Source organism: Rhinoderma darwinii, chromosome 3 (genome assembly GCF_050947455.1).
Source record: "Rhinoderma darwinii isolate aRhiDar2 chromosome 3, aRhiDar2.hap1, whole genome shotgun sequence".
Lineage (NCBI taxonomy): Eukaryota > Metazoa > Chordata > Amphibia > Anura > Rhinodermatidae > Rhinoderma > Rhinoderma darwinii.
This window is the reverse complement of record NC_134689.1, coordinates 177,872,105-177,895,456: the sequence shown is the minus strand read 5'-3', so window position 1 is coordinate 177,895,456 and position 23,352 is coordinate 177,872,105. Positions and strand designations below refer to the sequence as shown.

The 23,352-nt window shown below is 41.9% G+C and overlaps 1 protein-coding gene across 2 annotated transcripts in view; it reads right to left on the bottom strand.

The window, feature by feature from the left end:
- Positions 1–23,352, bottom strand: part of IFRD1 (interferon related developmental regulator 1) — a 38,635-nt gene that overhangs the window by 10,726 nt on the left and 4,557 nt on the right. Inside the window, exons 1-8 of one of the 2 annotated variants that reach the window (XM_075857088.1) lie at positions 8,999–9,018; positions 8,809–8,913; positions 8,649–8,733; positions 6,214–6,338; positions 5,952–6,109; positions 1,495–1,545; positions 1,226–1,389; positions 366–474 (exon numbers count right to left, since the gene is read on the bottom strand). In XM_075857088.1, coding sequence (XP_075713203.1) covers positions 366–474; positions 1,226–1,389; positions 1,495–1,545; positions 5,952–6,109; positions 6,214–6,338; positions 8,649–8,733; positions 8,809–8,857 — 741 coding nt within the window. In that variant the 5' untranslated portion in view covers positions 8,858–8,913; positions 8,999–9,018. Of the gene's footprint in view, positions 1–365; positions 475–1,225; positions 1,390–1,494; positions 1,546–5,951; positions 6,110–6,213; positions 6,339–8,648; positions 8,734–8,808; positions 8,914–8,998; positions 9,019–23,352 lie in introns of those variants that run through there. The other variant, XM_075857089.1, reaches the window with a different exon arrangement.

The following is a 23,352-nucleotide window of genomic DNA, read 5'->3' as shown; positions in this document are numbered from 1 at the left end:
TTCCGGTAAATATATGGGAAGGTGTCCGTAAGCAATAGAAGTGAATGGGTTCATAATTACGGATGAATTCTGCGGTCTTGTGCACGGAGGGGGGGGGGGCCTTAAACAGCACAAATTGTACAGGACTAAATTTTTTTTTTTTTTTTAAAGCATGTTCTCATGAAAAACTGGAATTACGGTATAAATTTGAAGACAGCAAAAGATTCTCCCATAATCTAAAATCAGGAAACATTTAATTAACGTTTATTCTTCATAGATTGTTATGAGCCGTTACATTACACTTTACGGTGTTAATCTGTCAACAACCGTGCTGAATTATTGCAGGAAAATAGAGTAGAAACACAAGGTAACATTTATGTACTTACAGCATCTGCTTCTCGCGCTAGTTCAAACAAGAGAGCCAGTGTCTCCCCAGCTGCAATTCTCATGTTCACATCGCTACAGGACAGCAGTTGCGGAAGTTTATGTAGGTGTCTATTAAGAAAACATTGTTTGTTATGGAGTATACCAGAGTTTCACACTTTGTTATAACCTTATCTAAAGTTCTGTACAGATCTACTTCAGAGGCTACGATTTTAGGCTTCGTCACAAATCTTGTCAAATTTGACAAAACAGTAGCCACGATGGAACAGTGACACACCCTATTGTAATTTAATGGGGGTCCATCTACCAGAGGATCTGTTGCAGTGCATGATCCGTCTAAGATCTTGCCTTCTGTTATAAGCAGTGTGAACATAGCCTAATTGAGTTATATCATGCAGCTTCAATTAAAAGCTGCATCTCCCTGCCCCTCAAACTAATTTATCAGTTTAGTGGTCTTTCAAGCAGAAGACACAGAAGTGTGAGCTTAACACATGTAACTACATTAGTTTAGGAGAGATCTGCACAGAACAGAGGATAGTAGTGGGTTGAAGTAAACTGGTATGGAGGCTGGCATAATTCAGATGCATCAATTGAATCACTGGGTTTTAGCACCCAGCAGACCATAGATTGAGCACAGTCAAAGGTGGTTGTGAAGGTGTTGGCAGGGTATTAAGGGACCAAGTTAAGGTTGGATTCACTGAAGAAAAGTGTGTTTCCATGATGGGCTCTATTAAATGCCAGTCATTCATTATTGTGGCTTCCGACATGAGGTAAGCCTGGCTGATCAACACTCATATGTAATACATTGGGATGGTGGCTGAATGTAAAAGTACCAGTGGAAGTTGTTGCAAAGATTACTTACATGTCAATTTTTTTCTTCACTTCACTGCTATGACAAATGGTCAGCAAAAGAGCCCATGACAGCAGAGCCTGGATGTGAAGTGCCGAGGCATTATCAGTTCCACCTTCTGAGAGATACTGCTTGGTAAAGAGATTTTCCATACACTCCATCGTCATGTACAAATCCTGGAAGATTCATTTTACTAGGACTTAGAAGTTGTACTACCAAACTCATTAAAAAAAAACAATAGGTGTGTACAATTTCAGGTAAATCTACAAATGCAGTCTTACCTCAATGTCATCCGTAGCAATGAAGCAGCAGAGGCCCAAATAAGTTGCACACTAAAAACAAACAATCACAAAGCGCATTATATAATAGGTCATTACTTAACAAAAACCGAGTTGTGTTTTAATATGCATATTTACAAGATTACATTTTGCATAAAACTGCACAAAGCATCAAGGGAGAATTTTCTGCGTTAAAACTCCCAAACTTTACTTTAACCCCTTCCCGCTCCTTGACTTACTATTCTGTCATGGTAAGCACATCGTTCGCGCTCCATGACGGAATAGTACGTCACGGGAGGATCGGCCAACCTCCAGACACATACAGGAGCTGTGACAACTGCTCTCATACAGCAGTTGTGGCAGCTCCTTCAGCGGGGACCGATTGCTTGATTAACCCCTTAGAAGCCACATTCAATAGCGATCCCGGCGATGGTTGTTATGGCAACTGGAGGCCTAACAATGGCCTCCTGCTATGCCATCTACAGTAGCCTAGTGGGTCCTGACAAAGTCAGGACCCACTATGCTTGCTGTCAGCAAGTAGCTGACAGCCCTAATACACTGCACTACGAATGTAGTGCAGTGTATTAGAATTGAGATCACGGCCTCCTGCCTTAAAGTCCCCTAGTGAGACAAAAGTAAAAAATAAAAAAAAGTGTAAAAATAAAAGAAAAATTGAAGGCCTGTTCAAACGGAGTTTGACACTTTTTTGACGCAGAAACCGCATCTGAAAATGCGCCAAAAAACTGCCGAAAATGCCTCCCATTGATTTCAATTGGAGGCGGAGTAAACTTCATCTCTACCTTGCTTTAAATTCCTGTGAAACACCTAAAGGGCTAAACTTTCTATATGTGGTTTTGAATACTTTGATGGGTCTAGTTTCTAAAATGGGGTGTTTTATGGGGGGGGGGGGGTCTTAAAAGCCCCTCAAAGCCACTTTAGAACTGAACTGGTACCTTAAAATTACCCTTAAAGGGGTTTTCCCACGAAAGACATTTATGTCATATCCACAGGATGTCATAAATGTCAGACAGATGCAGGTCCCATCCCTGGGACCTGCATCTATCTCCAGAACGGGGCCCCCTAAACCCCATTCAGCTACTGTGTTGTGGCTGAATGAGGTTTAGGGGGCCCCGTTCTGGAGATAGATGCAGGTCCCAGGGATGGGACCTGAATCTGACATTTATGACATCCTGTGGATATATGTCATAAATGTCTCTCGTGGGAAAACCCCTTTAAGGCTCAGACAATCTTTCTAATCGGACTTATTTCACTCTATGCCAATAACTTCGGAATGCTTATACCTATCCAAGCGATTCTGAGTTTCTCGTGGACATTGGGTCTTGTTTTAGTAGTAAAATTTGGTCGGTATATTCAGTTCTTAATTGTGAAAAATAGCAAAATTTAGAGAATTTTTCTAGGAAGATACAAGGCTTACTTAGAACATAAGCAACAATTGCTCTTGTTTTCAAGTAAAAAAATAGGCTTTTCAAATTTTAAGGTACCAGTTCAGCTCTAAAGTGGCTTTGAGGGGCTTTTATATGAGAACCCTCATAAAAACACCCCATTTTAGAAACTAGACCCGGCTCTTGCGAGAAATCAGTCTTGTACTTGTCTGTCAAACTGGCAAAGGGGCGTGTCTCTGCTACGGACAGGGCAAGTGCTGAAGAGCATGCATGCGCGCTCTCGTCTCCAGCTCTTACGCTGTCCAAAGCAGTGACACGCCCAATTGCCAGTATGGCAGACAAGTACAAGACTGATCTCTCGCAAGAGCTGGAGGAGAAGCGCACATGTGCACTCTCCTCTCCAGCTCTTCTACAGTCTGTAGCAGTGACACGCACCCTTGCCATTACACGCCCCATTAACAGTTCAGGGGGTTATTTAAATATCGGGCACCAAATATAACAGCACCGATATCTAAATAACAGAGGAGGGTAGAACATTTTTTTAAAGTTCCCCAGGATTTGTGCAGGTGAAAGGTTCTAAAAAAAAAAAAAAATGCTCCAGAATATTTTCATGGGGAATACAATTATTTATTAAACAGACATGTTAACCTGTGTGTTAGAGACACACAGGAAGCGCCGTCAGCGAAGATCACTGTCCAGCGGACTGATTTATTTGGCTTAAAACTGTTATTTAGCTTCTATGTATAGTGCATACATAGGAGCCGCAATGCAAAAAGTAAAAGTTTAAAGCACAATACACAAAAAAAAAAAAAAAAAAAAGTTTACATAGACTCTAATACCCATCTTTAACACGTCTAAGGTGCCAGTCCCCAGATGAAGCCATCTCAAGCGGGAACTCCAATCTTGGGAAGGCCATTTATGTCAATGTCCATATATGGACTGACAGTAGGGGCTTTGAGATACTAGAATACACCCCCTCTGTAGATCACGCCATTGATCCCCGGCCAGATCATTGCTGACGCTTTGACTGAGGATTTTGTTTTTAGGGGCCCCTGACAACAATCCTTATATGGAAGGACACTGATGTCAGGGGCTCTTTTTAAGAGCGGAATTCCAGGCCAGAGAGTCAGCATCGCTCTGGCTGGGGTCTCAGCTCCTAGAGGGCGACATCTACAGACGACACTGTGGTGCCATCTATGTGGGCACTGGCAATTTATATGTGGGCCCATATATACAGTGGGCATTGCGCCACTATCTACAACGGCATTGCGGCACTATCTACAATGAAAACGTGGTTTCACAGTTTATTTTTTTAGTTTTTTTTTTTTTAATGGCCAAAAAGGTCAGACAGCCGGGAAATAGATGAAAATTTGTAGACACTGATGCAAAGCTGCCAGTTGATCAGTTTAACAGGTTGTTTTTAAATATCGTGTGACCATAGCCTTCACTCTCCCCACAGTGATTCAGGCTGATTGAGAGGGAAGAGCTGCAGCAACAATATAAAGTATTTTTTTACAAAAGCTTTTTCTTTTCCCATTTTATGATTTGGCGGCTTGTAATAAAAATAAAACTGTTGAATTAAACTAATCTAGAAAATGAAAGCCTCATAAGTCCTGTAAAAATATACCATTTAAAAAGAGCATATCCGAAACTGAAAATTTTACCTGTACACTGGTGCATCAATGAATCTTAGTCATGAAAGTGTTAATATACATGGATATGTAGTTTTCAAATATAATTAGAGTTTTAAATCCTTACCATTTCAAGATATTTGTTTCCTATCAAACTAACAAGACCTGCTCTCAGCAGGGAAATGGATAGAATTATATCTAGTCTTAGCAATGCACTATGAGCTAAACCGTCTGGACTCCTGTCCGATACATTGCAGCAAACATCCATCTGTGCTTCTGCTGCAGATGTATTTAGCTCAGAGTATTGACTAGTCTGGACATAATTGTATTTATTCACTTCTCAGCTGAGAGCAGTTCTAGGCAAGTACAGCCTCTGAATGTAAACAAGTGTTCCTATTGAATGACAAATATCTTAAAAATAGTGCGGAACTAAAATACAAAGCATATTAGAAAGTTGTAGAATTTAATTTATAGCGATTATGCTTTAACAAAGCCAGAAAACCTTTAAGTCGGGATTCACACGACCGGGTCCCTCCCGAGCCCGAGTGCCGGCCGGTAAAATCGGCCATTTTGCCCGGCCGGTTTGCATAAAGTTTTGCATCCGTGCCGGGCAGATCTGGACAGTGACATCAGCGGCAACTCCTGAAGGGGAATCCACACGTGTTCGGGGATTCCGCTTCAGGAGTTTCCCCTGATGTCACTGCCCAGATATGGACAGAGACATCAAGCGCTCTGTCCAGGAGCGGAATCCCCGAAAACACGGGAATTCCGCTCCTTCAAGGAGCTAAAGTGCGGCTAGCACATAGCAGAGCGGGGAGATACCTCCCCGCTCTGCTATAGTGGCGTCGCTGCAGTAGTAGCAGCCGCTAGCGGCGCCATCGAAGGTGTCGCTGGGCCAGGGCGCTTTTAAAACAAGCAGGGGAAGGGAGCCAGCGCAGCGCTCCTTTCCACCTGCTGTACACCCCGGCCCTGCCACACAGTGTACAGCGCACAGCCATTCGTCAGAATGGCATCAACTCTGCGCTGTGAGGAGGAGATAGAGCGCAAGCGCCAGAAAACCCGGCCATCACTCGGGACACATCCCGGTGATGGCCGTGTATTACCCGGCCCCATAGACTTCTATGGGAGCCGGGCGGCTGGGCACCCGGCCGAAGATAGAGCATGTCCTATTTTTTGACGGCCGGTTTTCCAGGCCGTCAAAAAATCGGTCGTGTGAATAGCCCCATTAGGGGTCTATTATTCCTAATGCAGCCGGGTGCGGGCCGATTTATGAACGGCCGGCACCCGGCCGGGAAACCCTGTCGTGGGAATGAGGCCTAAGCATGTGCACGGACACTTACATATAAAGTCAGGCTGACTTTTAGACACGGTAGAAAGGACGACAATGTTTTTAAACCAATTAGAAGACTGAGAATGCAATACTTACAGCTTGACGAGCTGGCATGTTTGCACTCCTGTCAGAAATGATGTTTTTTAAGACCGGAGCTAAAGTTTTGAAGACTTCTTCGCTTTCCAATCCAGAGCCAAGCTGACTGCAGAGGAGGCAGGCCAGAGCTGCAGCCACACGCTGCTCCTCAGCTTTACCTAAAGAAATGTTTGCAATAATTTACTGACCAAAAAAAAAACAAAAAAAAAAACACTACTTTTGGAAAATTACTCCAAGAATCTAAAACTTAACTATTACTTACCCTTTTTCAAACAACGTTCAATACTATCTGTGAGTGTTATCCTTCTTTCTAGAATGAAATCGTATAGTATTTTTGATGACAACCCATTCTTCAGTCCTTCAAGAGCAGCTTGCCTTGTCTTTGCACTGTAGACCAAACAGTTAGAATTCAAAACAGATAACTTCTAACTAAAACGTTAAACATGGAAGGGTTATTCCAGTTTTGACAAATGTCCTTCGTATAATGAAAAGCTACAATTTTCTAATATAATTTCTGCACTAATCAGGTTTCAAAATCTCTGCTGGTCATTTAGCAGGAGCTTTTATGGTTTGCTCCCAGGAATAAAATCTGTCCATGGTCATGTGATGACACAGGTCCTATGAATAATCAGTAATGCAATCAGTAGGACCACCACATGACCCAGACAGATTTTATTCACAGGAAGTAAATGATGAAAACTCTGAGCGAAAGCAAGCAAAGAGCTTGAAAACTGAAGTATTTATGCAGAAAGTATATTAGAAAATAGAATTATACAGAGAACATTTATTTGCTGAAACTGGAATGCGAACCCTTTTAAGCTAGGATTCGTTTTTCGATTTAGAATTCATTTTTAAATTCAAGGGTACGGGCAAAATGCAAACGTGTAGAAATTAACATTGGAAAAGGGGCATTTCTACCTTTTCCTAGGTCTCCTTTAGGAGAAGCATTTTTAATATCACAATTGAACAATTATAACAGGATTAATCTACATAAAAAGCTGTGAAAAGCCCCACTAATAGGGCTGAAATGCGGCTGTTCTAAAACATGGGGAAATAAAACACTGCAAGAGACAACTTCTGGGAGTGCTTGAAGATGTTGGATTTGCACATAAAAAGTTGAGTAACACTGTAAATGCAATCTTGCACTGAATTACATCCTGTAGTATAAGCCTGAGCAGCTTTCCAGAGATGAAGTCCAATGACAATTAAGCTGCCCTTATACTCCCGATATACACGCATGCTCAGCCAATGTATGTGTATTCATACCAGTTGTAGGGGTGCCCATTCTGACAAATGTCCAATCTATGCCAGACTGTAGGAACAAACCCCTTTGTGAAGGTGAATGGTAACGCCCAGTTGTCAATTTATTCATAAATTTCCAGGAGGAATAACTTGAACGGCAGAGTGGAGAGCTCCAAGAGAAGATCCTCCAGCACTTCGTTTCCCGGACATGTATTTAAATAAATACATTTACTCCCCACGACATATCACCCAGCTCTTCAGTGGGAGGACCTTGTCAGAGAAAACTCCTACCCACCTAGCCCGCTCTAAACCTCAGTGTTCAGCTCTACTTGAATGTCACACAGGGGATACAGGAAATGCATTATATGGAATCACATGATCTTCCTGGTTGCTAAAACAATATTCACCTTGTTTTGACAGATTTCGCAATTTACCATCACCCAGAACAAAAAGTGCACATAAGCATGACCGTTCACAGCTATTGGTAGGATTTGGAAATTCAAACTTTCAGAGTCCTGAATTTCAAAATACTGATGGGATACTATGTGGAATAATAAGGTTATAGAAATGCAGCTTAGGTCCCATTCACATTAGAGTTTTCGGTTCAAAATTTACATCAGAGAAAGAGATGAACGGAAATCCAAATGGAAACTATCGCTTCCGTTTGGATTACCATTGATTTCAAATGGTATTTTTTCCTTTCAGTTGGTTTCAGCATGCCTCCGTTCCGCTAGGTTTTTTTCATGGAAACAATAGCGTAGTTGACTAGGATATTGTTTCCGTGGGGAAAAAATGTGAATTAGTACAGATAAGAAAACCAAAGTGTTAATGTTACTTATTTAACAAACAGTCCACATTAAATTAGATCTTTTGGCCACTATAAAATAAGCAAATATGAAAAAGCATTATCGTGCCATCTAGATTACCCTTTTGCTTTATTGTTGCATGGGCATTGCCAACAAGCATGCTAGTTGCTACTGACTGATGAGTAGGGTTTTATTTGGCTCATTCCTAAATACACCCTGCAGATCAACACAACACATGAGCATCCTACCCGTCTGACTACTATATGAATACCTGCATTGTGTATTTTAGAACAGTCGGGAAGCAGCACTCAAAAAGAAGGGAGTTTATTCCCTTGAAAGCCTTCATTGAGAAGGTGAAACGTCGCTGTGAAAACCTTTGGCAGAATAAACACAGATTTTTGAGTGCTGCTTCCGGACGGTGTTCTATGGTACACGGGGAGAGGTCGCTCCTTAGAAGCTTGCAGCAGCCTTACTTTACAGTGCTGCTCAACACTTTTGTTTGCATTGCGTGTTCGGTATTACTGAACCAAGCATGTTTCATTTACATAGTACAACATACATAGAAACAGAAAAGGTATTACAGATGTTGAATTTTACCGAGCAAATAACCAATAGTAGAGCTCCAACATAATTGACATCGTACACCTACCTCTTGTCCATTGTAAGTTCCATGAATCCCTTCAATTTGAACTCAAAATCTTCCTGAGCTGCCTCTTCATCAACTTCCGTTCCGGCTGAAAGAAAATAAACGACACTCACAATTTTGGAATAAAGCACAATAGGGATATGAAAGTGGCCCAAATTCTTACCATCCTCAGCAAAGCTGGCAGCATCACTATAGCTACTGCAGTGACTCATTGTTTCAACTGAGGAATCATCATCACTAAATGGCTGGATGGTTTTCTGACGGCCACCTGAAAAACAAAGCTATAACATTTAAAAGTAAAATTTAAAAAAAACCTTTGATTTACTAACAAGTTAAGATAAGGGAAGACAAACCGTTTGCTGCAGGCAGAACAAAATTCCTGAAGGAATTCTGAGGCAGATATTTAACTTCCTGCGCTTTTTTCCAGTGTTTCTTGCCCACGTTCATTAATGCAAATGCTAGGATTGCTGGCAAAAAATAGAAAGGCTCAAAAACTAGTGCTGGAAGCTTTCTGCCCAACATTGATTAAATGGAAGGTCAGAGGCGGGAAGAAAGTGTCGCTTTTTTCCTTCCGCAAGCGGCCAAAAGCCGCCCGGAAAGAAAAAGCCATTGCCTCCAATTGAGGCCTTTTTTTGGTGCTAATTCAGATGCGGTTTACACGTCAAAAAAGCCCTGAAATGACGCTAACCATATTGCAGCATTAACTTGTACTAAAAGTGATCAATGCCTTCACACACCATGACATAAGTGCACATCATGGTGCAGGGGGAGAAGTATGGAGCGGGCGCACGCGCACTAATCTCCATGAACAACAATCATGCTCATCTTGGTTGTTAAATCCCTGAAATGCTGCCGGCAATCTCGACCACAGCATCTGAGAAATTAAAAGCCCCCCTCCGACAGCTCATTATCCCCCCACGATGTGATTGTGGGGTGTCGGTGGTTGTCATGGCAGCCCAGGGGCCTAATGAAGGCCTTCAGTCTGCCTCGGTTATTAGAAGCCTGTAAAAATGACAATATACTGCAATACGTTAGGATTGCAGTGTTTTGTACCATTGATCTAACTTGTCTAATAAAAATGTGTCAAAAAAATAAAAAATATTTAGATAAAATAGTGAAAAAAGTAACATTTAAAAACCAAAGCCTTTTCCCATTCTTCCTCTGAAGTAACGTGAAATAGAAAAAGGAATCGCTACGTCCGTAAAAGTCGGAACCATTACAATATATCATTATTGAACGCACACTGAATCCCGCAAAATATAAAACCGCCAAAATAGGGGTTTTTTTGGTCAATTTAGCAGTGAAAAAACATGTAATAAAAAAAGTGATCAAAAAGTTGTAAATACCAAAAAAATGGTACCAATAAAAGCACTGCTCGTGCCGCAAAAAATAAGCTCACACCAGTCAATCGAGGAGAAAAAAAAAAAAGTGATTACTTTCAGAATATGGAAAAAAACCATTTGCCTATAACAAATAGATTTTTGTGAAAGGACTGAAACATTAATAAAAACACCTACTTAGATTTGGTAACACCGTAATTGTATTAACCAACAGAATCAAGTTACATTTGCCATTTTACTCCACGTGAAGGACAAAAAAAAAAATTCTAAATAAAATCTAGGAATTGCAGTTTATTCCAATTGCACCACACAAGCATTTAAATCACTCCATTGATTTAAAAATAAAATAAAAAATTATGCCTTGGAAGGTGGGGAGGGTAAAACGAAAATGAGTAAAAACGGTACTGTGCCGGTGTTTGGACAGTTGACAGCGCTATTGATTCAGTCAAAACGGAACAGTTACGAAACGTAGACAAACAGAATCCATTGGCAATAGAAGCATTACTATTGAAATCAATGGTAATTCAAAAGGAAGCTATGGTTTGTTTGCCTTTCCGTTGATAGGTTCCTCCGATGGAAAGATCTGAAGGATTCGATCAACGGAAAGCGATATGCGAATGTGAATAAGCCCTTCATGAGAATACCTTTTTTGGGGTTCAATAAATTATTGTAAATAATAGACAGCTTGTGTTTTAAACTTTTACAATACCACGAAGTTTGAATGGAGTTTCACATGCATTGTACTGTGGTCCATATGTGAACATTACCTAAAAAGCTTTGTGCACCAATATCTGGCTGCTGCTGTAAAATAACTCCGCAATAAAAACACTAAAAATGCAGAAAAATAGAAAGTTGCATCATTGAATGATCCTAATTTGTTCCTTCGGTAGTGACTAATCTGCATTCACTTACATTTTAAATGACGAGTTGCTTCAAACTATTAGAGGACAGCAGGTGAAATACTTTCTGAACCAAGGTCAGCAGGTCTGGATTACAGAACAAGGTCACATGACAGCTTTGTTTACAGCAATTGATAAAACATTTATCAAGTATTTACATAGTACATTAGACAAAATTTAGAGTGGAAAAATAAATATCCACAGATGTGGAAGACTCAATTCTTGTTATGCTTGTTACCTTCAGAATGACCGAAAATCAAGGAACATTTAAAAAAAAAAAAAAAACAAACAAAGTCGTAGCCTGACCCTGTCCTGGTGTAACTTATGTACCAACAGACAAAACACTATAATGCTGAACCTAAGTATTAGCTGCCACAATATGCTCTACTCCACGCAGATATTGGAGCATTTTTAGGTTATGATTTTAAAAGGGCTGTCCAGTTTCAGCAAATCGTTTTTTTGTCAAATTAAAATAAAAAAATAAAATATAACATTTTCCAATATACTTTGAGTTAATTCCTCATGGTTTCCAAGAGCACTGCTTGCTGTTATTCAGTAGGAACAAACAGCAGTTTCCTTCCACATATATGGCATAGTCATACCCGGGAGAACCCTTTTAACAATTTGTGGGGTGTGTCTCTCCAGTGGCATAAGCTGGGCACGACATATTTGCCACTGAAATGGCATATCTGGGGAAAAGTTTAAATTTTTACTTTGCATCATCCGCAGTGCAATCATTTATGGAAAAAAACCTGTGGGGTGAAAATGATCACTACACCTCTTAATAAATGTCATCAGGGGTGTATTTTCCAACATGGGGTCACTTCTCAGGGGTTTCTTTTATTACTTCACATCTGAGCCCTGCAATTGTGAACCAATATTTTGTAAGTCGCCAAATTAGTCCTCAACTTCGCATGGTACTCTCTCACTCCTGAGCCCTGTCGAATGTCCAGGCAAAAGACTAGTGCCCCATGTAGGTTGACTGTAAAACCGAGACACAGCATAATAATGAGCTGTCTTGTTATGGTGGCACAAGCTGGGCACCACATATTGGCATATCTATGGAAAACAATCCCACTTTCACTCTGCAACATCGAGTGCACACCAATTTCTGCAAAACACCTGCAGGGTTAACATGCTCACTACACCCCTAGGTGAATACCTTGAGGGGTGCATACACCTGAACCAAGTCAAACAAGACTGTTCATGGCACAAACATTTAAATGGTCAATAACTTTCCAACAAACTTCACATAAATCAATAGTACAAGCCAGGGTTGGGCAATTAATCTAAAAATAAATCGAAATCTAGTGCCGTTAATCTACGTCATCTTGCAAATTTCGGTTTTAAACTAACTGCCTCTTCAGGACGCAGATACAGTTGAAACCAATGGTGGAGCAGGAGTCCGTAAGGTCCCTGCTCTATTACTAGACGCGAGGCAGTGAATTCAACCCGCCTGTCTGCGTCAAGCTGCCCAGACCAGAGGGATCGTCTCCACTCGTCATTACACAGTGTGGAGGACTGTTATGGGGGGACACTATACTATTTGGGGTCAGCTTTGGGGGATTATATTGTGTGGAGGGCAACTCTAGGGGTATTCTACTGTGGGGAGCACTATGGGGTAATATACTGTGTGGGGGCAGATTATATGCAGTAGAATGAAGCAGGCTCAGGGGATATTAATGAAATGGCGTAGAATGCAAATACAGGTTGTGGCATGCAAAAGGGATGGGGCCTAAATAATCATTCAATAATCGTAATTTTTATTTAGGTCATAATTGCCCAGCCCCAGTACAAGCAGATATAAGAAGCAGAGTGACAGACACTGCTGCTTGTACGAAGTGTTTCATCTCACCCCAGTGCTGGCTTATCAGATGCACGGCTCATTAGAGAGCCAAACAACGAGAAAACTGCTAAGGCTTCGTTCACATCTGCGGCAGGGTCCCGTTCAGACTACGGTATTGATTCCGTCAAAACGACGGAACCCATTGCACAACTGGGACAACCTGAAACCATTGGCACCGGATCAGTCAACATTGAAATCCAACGGTTTCCGTTTGTATCAGTCAGGGCCCCAGTCTGACAGGAAGCTCCAACGGAACCATGACAGATGTGAACATAGCCCAAGTCATATAAAGGCCAGAAATAGTGTTATTCCACATGTACACAGATATGCCAGCAGCTTAATCTGAAAAGTCACCTGAAAGGCTAGATAAACATTAAAGGCGATTGACAAGTCTGGAGTTCAATGTCTGAATCGCCAAATTAAGTTAGTATTAACAGTAATGTTGCGAATATGGGCAAATCTAAAGTATAAGAATATGTTGGCTCTAACCAGCTCATTGGCCTTCGTAACTTTCCAACCAACTTTGTGTTGGTAACTTTAGACAAACTTTAACATAACTTACATCTAGCTGGGAAGTTAAGTATATAATTTAAGATCAGGAAGAAGTCAGTTTGGACTACTGTTCTATGTCTTCTGCATTGTCCAACATGAGCCCAAATACAATTCATCATTTCCCTGCTATAGCAAGCACCAATACCACTAAATCTATAGTCCCTGCCCTGGAGAAGGTTGATACAAAGTTTACTTACAAAGTTTTTCTTCCCAAATAACCAACTACCTAATTTTTTGACTTGTACAAATTCTTCCAGCTGTTCTGTAAAACATCTAAAATTTGCATGATTAACAGATTCCCCAACAGTGGCTTTATGCCAAAAACGGGCAAGTCAGCCATCAGCTGTTTGTAAGATAAGGTGTTCAAGGCAGACGTCTACAAGGAGCATGAGTGTGCAAGGAGTGGTGACTTGCAAGATTTAAAGGGAATGTGTTGCCAGCAAAACATGATTTTTATTTTTTTAGTTAAACAATTAGTGTATAGGTGATTAAACATTGTTCTAATTTTTTATTTATTTTCACGAGTCAGGAAATATTATAAATTGGATTCAATTGGATTCTAATTTATAATATTTCCCATTGCTGGTCACTAGATGGAGCCATTCCCAAAATTGCAGCATTGCATGTGGTAAAGCAACCACATTGCTTTATGCTGCAAAATTGGGTAAAAAGCCCTCGCTCTAGTGAGCTCTGAGAATCCCCCCCCTCCTTTATCCTGGCTAGTGCCGGGAGAAACGAGGGGTTTGAACGGTCTAACCTCCTACACTGTGTGTCGCCATTTTTTGAGCTAACACACAGTGTAGAAGGTTTACATACAGTAGTAAACACACACTGAACACAAACATACATAGAAATCCCTTACCTGCTCCAGTCGCCGCCGCTCCCTCCGGTCCATCCGCTCCGTCTGCTGCCGCTGCTCCATGTGCACAAGTCCGGAAGCCGCGACCGGAAGTAGTAATCTTACTGTCCGGCCGCGACTTCCGGTCCACAGGAAAATGGCGCCGGACGGCGCGTATTTCAAATTAAACTGTGTGGGAGCGGCGCATGCGCCGTTCCCACACAGCGGCGTACATGTTAGTGGATGGAACGGGCCCCGTTCACAGTCCCTATGGGACTGGAGCTGCCGTATTCCATGTCTGTATGTGTCGTTAATCGACACATACAGAAATGGAAAAAAAAATGGCAGCCCCCATAGGGAAGAAAAAGTGTAAAAATAAGAAAAAGTAACACACAAACACACAAATTAATCCAAACGTTTTTAATAAAGCACTAACATCTTCAACATATTAAAAAAATTGATTTCAATGGTGACATATCCAGTCCCAATGGTTTCAATTTAAAAACAACCCAACTGGGTACCCCCGACGTTGGGTTGCAAGCTTTGCGTATTTTGGCCAAAATAACTAATACCCTTTACTATGTATACTTTTTTTCAGGACACGGCAAGGTCTTATATGCTGGGAGGGCATGATGTGCTGGTGTTTGGTATGCAGAGCAGCCCGCCTTAGCTAACAGTGACGGCGTTACAAATAGGCTGTGATTCGGCAAGATATGCTATGCCTGACGACCAGCACATTATCCCTCCACGTATTACACATAGTACTGACACCCCATGTACTATTCACAGCACTGACCCCTATTCATCACACATTTACTTTTTATTACATTATCACAAAGTTCTGAAACTTCCATTTTTTCTAATGGTTTAAGTTTGTCCCTGTTGTGCATGGGTTCCGTCCTTTTGACGGAATCAATAACCTAGTCAACTACGCCATTGATTGTCAAAACTACGGAACCCAAGCACAAGGGAAACAAACAGAGACCATTGGCACCGGATCAGTCACCATTGAAATCAATGGTGATTGAAACGGAAGCCTTTGATTTCCGTTTGTGTCAGTCGGGGTCCCATTCCGACAGAAAGCGCAGACGGAACGGGACCCTGGCGCAGAGGTGAACGAAGCCTAACAAGGGATCCTCCAGTCACAAGAAAGTGTACTTATAGCAGCTCCTATGAAGGTCATCTGCAGTAGCAGCTTTAAGTTCCACAGCCTACTGCTCCTGACCACCACACATGCTGCACACTCTCTCTAAATAAAGCTGTATACAAGACTGCAGCTTTATGTTCCCGCTTCCATCCCTAGTCGACTAACAGATAGACTACGCTGCACTCACCAGGACAGGTCACCAGGGCTGATTTCAGAGCAATTACACCAAAAGAGATCTTTGTACAGTACAAAGTATCACTGAGAAACAAATTTCACAGAAAGGCAGAGTTGCTTTGACTCTGCATGTCTCAGTCTGTGCTGGAACAGTTACTACTATTTTGCAGAAACTTCCTGCTGTCTCTGAATTGAGAAAGGTTATCTATTCTGACAATATTACACTTCAACTAAGCTACACAGACTTGAAGTTACTGTGAACTAGATCATAGCTGACCTGAATCTTAAATGGAGTCAGTCACCAATTTATGTGCCCACAAGTCACCTACACTGTTCAGGTATTGAGAAAAAGTGGCCACATACCTTTATTTCACGTGTTATTTCTCACAAAACTAAAAAAAATATGTTATTCCTCTGCACCCCATACGCTAAGCAGGCCCAAAGGGATCACTAGCCCGGGAAGCGTCCAATAGTTTCCTCTCGAATACCTCCATGTTCCCTTAAAGGGAAGGTGTCATGATTTTTTTTTTTTTTATTATATTGCATTTAATATAATGTAAACAAATTTTATTTATTTGTGTTGTCACTTTCTACTTTTTAATGTATTCATACTTTTACTTCTCTATGAGGGCTGCCATTTTTTTTTCATCACTATGTGTTGATTAACGACACATACAGAGATGGAATACAGCAGCTACAATGCATAGGGCACAACGAACGTGAGCCGTTCATTGCTTCTGCTATCTGGCTCTGTACCGCGCAGACGCAGGTCAGAGTCACACAGCAGAGAAGCCGGTTTCTAGGGAGATAGCAGGCGCCATCATGAAGACCAGCTGCACTGCAGGTAAGGTGTGTGTCTGTCTCTCTCGCTCTCTCACAGACCCCCGCTCTCGTGACCCGTCGGGCCACCCATGCATTGCAGACTACAAGCTGACAAACAGCCCTTGTATTATGCTGAAGATACCTGCAGTGCAGCCGTGGAGTCTGTCATCACCTGCCGGTTTATTATCAGTGCAGCTCCTGCTGAAAACATATTGTGCTTTTGATCTTCTAAGGGCCGTTGATTCTTTGTGTTCCTTGCAAAATCCCTGCCAATGTCTGTATGTAGCAGTGCTGACTGTCAGATGTAGTAGAGCTGAGTGTGTGTATGTAGCAGTGCTGAGTGTGTGTGTGCGTGTGCGTGTGTGTGTGTGTTGACACTCATATGTAGTAGAGCAGAGTGTGTGTGAGTCCGTGGCTGAAAAATCTGAAGCAGAACGCCTAAAAATATATGCCCATTGATTTCAATGGGAAATACGGCATTCCGTTCCGACGGGGCGTTTGTCACGCGGCCGTTTTCCAAAAACGGCACGTAAAAAGACGCCCGCCAAAAACGGATTATAACTTCTTGAGCCTTTTTTTTATACAGTTTTTCATTGACACTCTAGAAAAACAGCTCCAAAAACGGCTGTAAAAAACAACGCCAAAATTGAGTGTTTGATTAAAAAATGGCTGAAAATCAGGAGCGGTTTTCCCTTTGTTTAGTAAGCGTGTGAACATACCCTTAGCCTTTTGGTGTATTCTATAACTTCTGCCAGCTGCAGAATCACACCCAAAATGGCAGCCGGACAGGGCTTAGCAATTTGAAGACACCTTTTCCTGGCTTGTAGGAGGGGGGGGGTGAGGGGGGCGGGTGACTTACTTTAGTAACTTACTTTAAAAAAAGAAAAAGGTTTAATTCGGAACACACTCCCTTTAAGAGTCTCTGCCAAGCTGCTACGTAATCTGCTTTATCAGTACTGCGCCTGTGCTGTGTAATTTGGATCCAGCGCTTGCAGTCTGTCCCTACTTATGGGCATCTGCTTTATAGGCTTCCTGCACATGCGCGAATTTCGTTCCATAGCAGGGACAGATAGGCAGTCAGTGCGCACTCCATTTTTGATCTTGCACTCCTCCCAATCTGCCCTGGGTGATTTTAATTAGTTTAATGTTGGTTCCTACCATACCGGGGTATATCTAGTCTCCGTCCCAAGTTCTGGGTGTATGAGCAGTGTAGTGACCCACCTTAGAGGCCCCATTGTCGCGGCAGGTGGGATCACACAATTTGATCAAAACAGACACTGCGCATGCCCGGATCCAGACTGCATGGCGCAGGATTTGTATGAAGCAGTTGATGACAGCAGCTTGATAGATACGTCAGACAAGTCTAGAGGGGAGGAAACTGTGGGGTTTGGGTGCAGTCACACAACAGATTTTGTTGCAGAAGTTTCCGGCGACTGAAAATCAGTTTAATTTATCTGACTGGTTTCTGCAGCAGGTACATAGATTTCTGCAAGTTCCATTCAGATGAAGAACAGACTTTGTTGCAGAAAACCTGCAAAAAGATCTGCCATGTGTGACTGCACTCTTCGAGCAAATCCAGTACATGGACTAATTAGCATACGGCGCAATGCGGAATTAAGGTTTCCTTTTTTTACCGTTTTGCAAGAACCAACACATGTAATAAAGGTATGTGGCCACTGCATTTCTTAATACCTGATCAGCTTGTCAATTTGTGTAAAGGTTCAGATAGCACCAGATACGTGGAAGGGTGAGGTTTTGCACGGATAGGGGCCCAACCCAAACATAAATATAAAAGAGTATCCGGCACACCAATATAGAAAAAAAGGTATTTTTTATTTTGTTTCTAATGCCAGTGGCAGAGTGCGACGTTTCGGTCTAGGTGACCTTCATCAGGCACTGAGCCGTGCTGGGCAACTGAATTGACCAGCCGCTATCAGCACCACTAGCGCTCGTCAATTCAGTTGCCCAGCACGGCTCAGTGCCTGATGAAGGTCACCTAGACCGAAACGTCGCACTCTGCCACTGGCATTAGAAACAAAATAAAAAATACCTTTTTTTCTATATTGGTGTGCCGGATACTCTTTTATATTGATCAGCTTGTCAATCACACCCTTCCACTGGTAGGTGAATAAACACTGCCTAAATGTATGGCACTAGGCACCAAGTACCAACTCCCAACTGTACATTACACGTGTCGTCACCGTGTTAAGGGTGTGCCAGCAAGCTTTGGCGACAGTTTCCCATGGGAACCAACACAACTGTGAATGTAGCTCTGAGCTATGGTACAGACTTTAGACGCTTAAAACAAGTTACGCTCTGTTCACATCTGATTCTGAGGCTGTTTGGAATCTCCATTGCAGATTCCATCAGATTTGCCAGACAGAATAACAGCATGCAGAGCTATTTTGTCCAGCAAAATGATGGAAACCATGACAAAACGCCAACTGAAACAGCGCTTTCGTATTTCGCCTACTATGACCCAACGGGTGTAAACAGAACCTAACGCAGCGTACATTTACTGAATATTTTATGTAGATTATATCTATATGTAAACTATAAAATACTGTTTAAATTTGAAAAGTGCTTTATGCTTTCTTCACACATTTTTCGGAGAAATACACGCAGTGAGCTATACTACCTGCGTTTTTTTTATGTGGCATATCTCATACTGCAAATCATGTGATGCAAAGATTCTAGCTTAAAAAGTGCCACATGCAATTATTTTTTGGGGGGGGGGGTGGCAGGGGACTTCATATGGAGGTCTATAGGAGAATAATACTAAGGGCCTGTTCACATCACTGTTGCCCTTCCGTTGAGGGGTTCCGTCGGGTTAAAGAGGCTCTGTCACCAGATTTTCAAACCCCTATCTCCTATTGCAGCAGATCGGCGCTGCAATGTAGAGAACAGTAACGTGTTTTTTTTTCCAAAAACGAGCATTTTTGGCCAAGTTATGACCATTTTTATATTTATGCAAATGAGCCTCTTATGTACAACTGGGAATGTTTAACCCCTTCCCGCTCCTTGACGTACTATTACGTCATGGCAGCTGTATCGTTCGCGCTCCATGCCGTAATAGTACGTCTCGGGAGTAACGGCCGTTTCGGCCGTCCTCCCGACACATACAGGAGCTGTGACGCTGCTGTCTTGTTCAGCAGCTGTCACAGCTCCTACAGCGGGGACCGATCGCTGTGTCCCCGCTGATTAACCCCTTAAAAGCCGCGTTCTATAGAGATCGCGGCTTTTTAGGGGTTAAGCTGCCATCGCCGGCCTGCTACGCGATAGCGGCCGGCGATGGTGACTATGGCAACCGGACACCAAACAATGGCGTCCGGCTATGCCATAGACGGAAGCCTAGTGGGTCCTGACAACGTCAGGACCCACTATGCTTGCTGTCAGTGAGTAGCTGACAGTTCTAATACCCTGCACTACGCATGTAGTGCAGTGTATTAGAATAGCGATCAGGGCCTCCTGCCCTCATGTCCCCTAGTGGGACAAAGTAATAAAGTAAAAAAAAAGTTAAAAAAAGATGTGTAAAAATAAGAAAATAAAAGTTTTAAAAGTAATAAAAGTAAAAGTCCCACTTTTTCCCTTATCAGGCCTTTATTATTAATAAAAATATATAAACAAACAAATAAACTATACATAATTGGTATCGCCGCGTCCGTAACGGCCTGAACTACAAAATTATTTTGTTATTTATCCCGCACGGTGAACGCCGTAAAAAAAAATATTAATAAACCGTACCACAATCACAATTGTTTGGTCACTTCACCTCCCAAAAAATGGAATAAAAAGAGATCAAAAAGTCGCATGTACCTAAAAATGGTACTGATGGAAACTACAGTTCGTTACGCAAAAAATAAGTCCTCGCACGGCTTTATTGATTGAAAAATAAAAACGTTCTGGCTCTTAGAATAAGGTAACACAAAAAGTGAATGATTGTTTACAAAACGTATTTTATTGTGCAAACGCCATAAGACATAAAAAAAAACTATAAACATCTGGTATCGCCGTGATCGTATCGCCCCGCAGAATAAAGTGAATATGTCATTTATAGCGCACGGTGAACGCTGTAAAAAAAAAAGTATACAAAAACAATAGTAGAATTGCTGTTTATTAGTCACCACGCCACCTAAAAATGGAATAAAAACTGATCAAAAAGCCGCATGCACCCCATGAAAACTACAATGGATTCCTCAAGGGGTCTAGTTTCCAAATTGGGGTCACTTTTGGGGGGTTTCCAATGTTTTGGCACCACAAGACCTCTTCAAACCGGACATGGTGCCTAATAAAAAAGAGGGCTCAAAATCCGCTAGGTGCTCCTTTTCTTCGGAGGCCGGTGCTTCAGTCCATTACCGCCCGAGGGCAACATGTGGGATATTTCTCTAAACTGCAGAATCTGGGCAATAAGTATTGAGTTGCGTTTCTCTGATAAATCCTTTTGTGTTATAAAAAAAATGGTATAAAAAGAGTAAATTTCACCTCTACTTTGCTCTAAATTTCTGTGAAACACCTAAAGGGTTCATAAACTTTCTAAATGCTGTTGTGAATACTTTGAGGGGTCTAGTTTCTAAAATGGGGTGTTTGATAGGGGTTTCTAATATATGGGCCCCTCAAAGCAACTTCAGAAATGAACTGGAACCTAAAAAAATAAATAAATGAGGCAATACTTCGCTTCTTACATTATACTGATAATGAGCCGTGCCCACTCCGAGATGACCCCAGTTTTGACCGTTTGTATAAACGGAGACCCCTATTAGACCGTTCCAGTGCCCGGTTTTCCCAAGCATACACCCCCGAGAAGTGTTTTTCTATTGATGAGTCCCTGGTACATTTTAAAGGGAGGGTTCAATTCCGCCAGTACCTGCCAGGTAAGAGGGCAAGGTATGGCGTGAAGATGTATAAGCTGTGCGAGAGTGCATCAGGGTATACCTACAGGTTTAGGATATATGAAGGAAAGGCCACCCCCAAACCAGACTGCATCCTGGACTACAATAGGTACATGGGAGGGATGGACTTGTCAAATCAAGTCCTGAAGCCCTACAGCGCCATGTGGTGTAGTATAAGAAGCTGGCCGGGCACATCATACAGATGGCTTTCTAGAATGCGTATGTGCTACGTCGATGTGCAGGCCAGAGGGGAACTTTCCTGGAATTTCAAGATCTAATCTTTAGGGACCAGGAAGGGGGGGCGCATCGTACCAGGGCAACACTTTCCAGGAGAAGGTCCCCAAACCGGTGGAAAGGGAAAGAGTCAAAAGAGGTGCAGAGTCTGCTATAAGAGGGGGATAAGGAAGAACACAATATACCAATGTGACACGTGTCCCGAAAAACCAGGGCTCTGTATAAAAGATTGTTTTAAAATGTATCATACATCCCTTGATTTTCAATTTACCCTGATGCACTCCGCACAGCTTACCCCCCTCATCTTTCCCTTCTGAGCCCTGCCGTATGCCCAGGCAGCTGATAACAGCCCACATGTAGGGTATTGTCGTACCCAGGAGAACCCACATTACAATTTAAGGGGTGTATATCTCCGGTGGCGCATGCTGGGCACACTATATTGGACACTGAAATGGCATATACATATATAAAATTGCAAATCTCACACTGCACCATCTGCTGCGCATTATCTTTTACACAGTACCTGTGGGGTCAAAATGCTCACTACACCTCTAGATGAATGTCTTAAGGGGTGTAGTTTTTAAAATGGGGTCACTTCTCGGGGGTTTCAACTGTACTGGTACCTCAGGGGCTTCTGCACACATGACTTAGCACCAGAAAAGCTCCAGTAGGCCAAATGGTGGTCCTTTCCTTCTGAGCCCTCCCATGGGCCCAAAGGGCAGTTTATCACCACAAATGGGGTATTGCCGCACTAAGGACAAATTGGGCAACAAAATGGGGTATGTTGTTCCCTGTGAAAATAAGAAATTTTGATCAAAAATGACATCTTATTGGAAAAAATATAATTTTTTTCATTTCACAGCCCAATTCAAATAGGTGCTGTGAAAAACCTGTGCGGTCAAAATAATAACAAAAACCATAAATGAATTCCTTGAGGGGTGTAGTTTCCAAAATGGGGTCACTTCTGGTGGGTTTCCATTGCTTTGATACCTCTGGGGCTCTGCAAATGCGACATGGCACCCGAAAACCAATCCAGCAAAATCTGGACTCCAACAAACACATAGCGCTCCTTTCCTTCTGAGCCCTCCCATGGGCCCAAACGGCAGTTTATCACCACAAATGGGGTATTGCCGCACTAAGGACAAATTGGGCAACAAAATGGGGTATGTTGTTCCCTGTGAAAATAAGAAAATTTGATCAAAAATGACATTTTATTGGAAAAAATATCATTTTTTTCATTTCACAGCCCAATTCAAATAGGTGCTGTGAAAAAACTGTGCGGTCAAAATGATAACAAAAACCATAAATGAATTCCTTGAGGGGTGTAATCTCTTCAAACCTGGCATGCTGCCTAAAATATATTCTAATAAAAAAGAGGCCTCAAAATGCACTAGGTGCTTCTTTGCTTCTAGGGCTTGTGTTTTAGTCCACGAGCGCAGTAGGGCCACATGTGGGACATTTCTAAAAACTGCAGAATCTGGACAATACATATTTAGTAGTGTTTCTCTGGTAAAACCTTCTCTGTTACTAAAAAAAAATTGAATAAAATTGAAATTCAGCAGAAAAAATGAAATTTGCAAATTTAATTTCCACTTTGCTTTAATTCCTGTGAAATGCCTGAAGGGTTAAAAAACTTTCTATATGCTGTTTTGAATACTTTGAGGGGTCTAGTTTTTAAAATGGGGTGTTTTATGGGGGTTTCTAATACATAGGCCCCTCAAATCCACTTCAGAACTGAACTGGCACCTTCAAAAAAAGGCTTTTGAAATTTTCTTAAGAATATGAGAAATTGCTGTTTATGTTCTAAGCCTTGTAACGTCCAAGAAAAATAAAAGAATGTTCAAAAAACGATGCCAATCTAAAGTAGACATATGGGAAATGTGAACTAGTAACTATTTTGGGTGGTATAACCGTCTGTTTTTCAAGCAGATGCATTTAAATTCTGAAAAATGCTATTTTTTGTAAA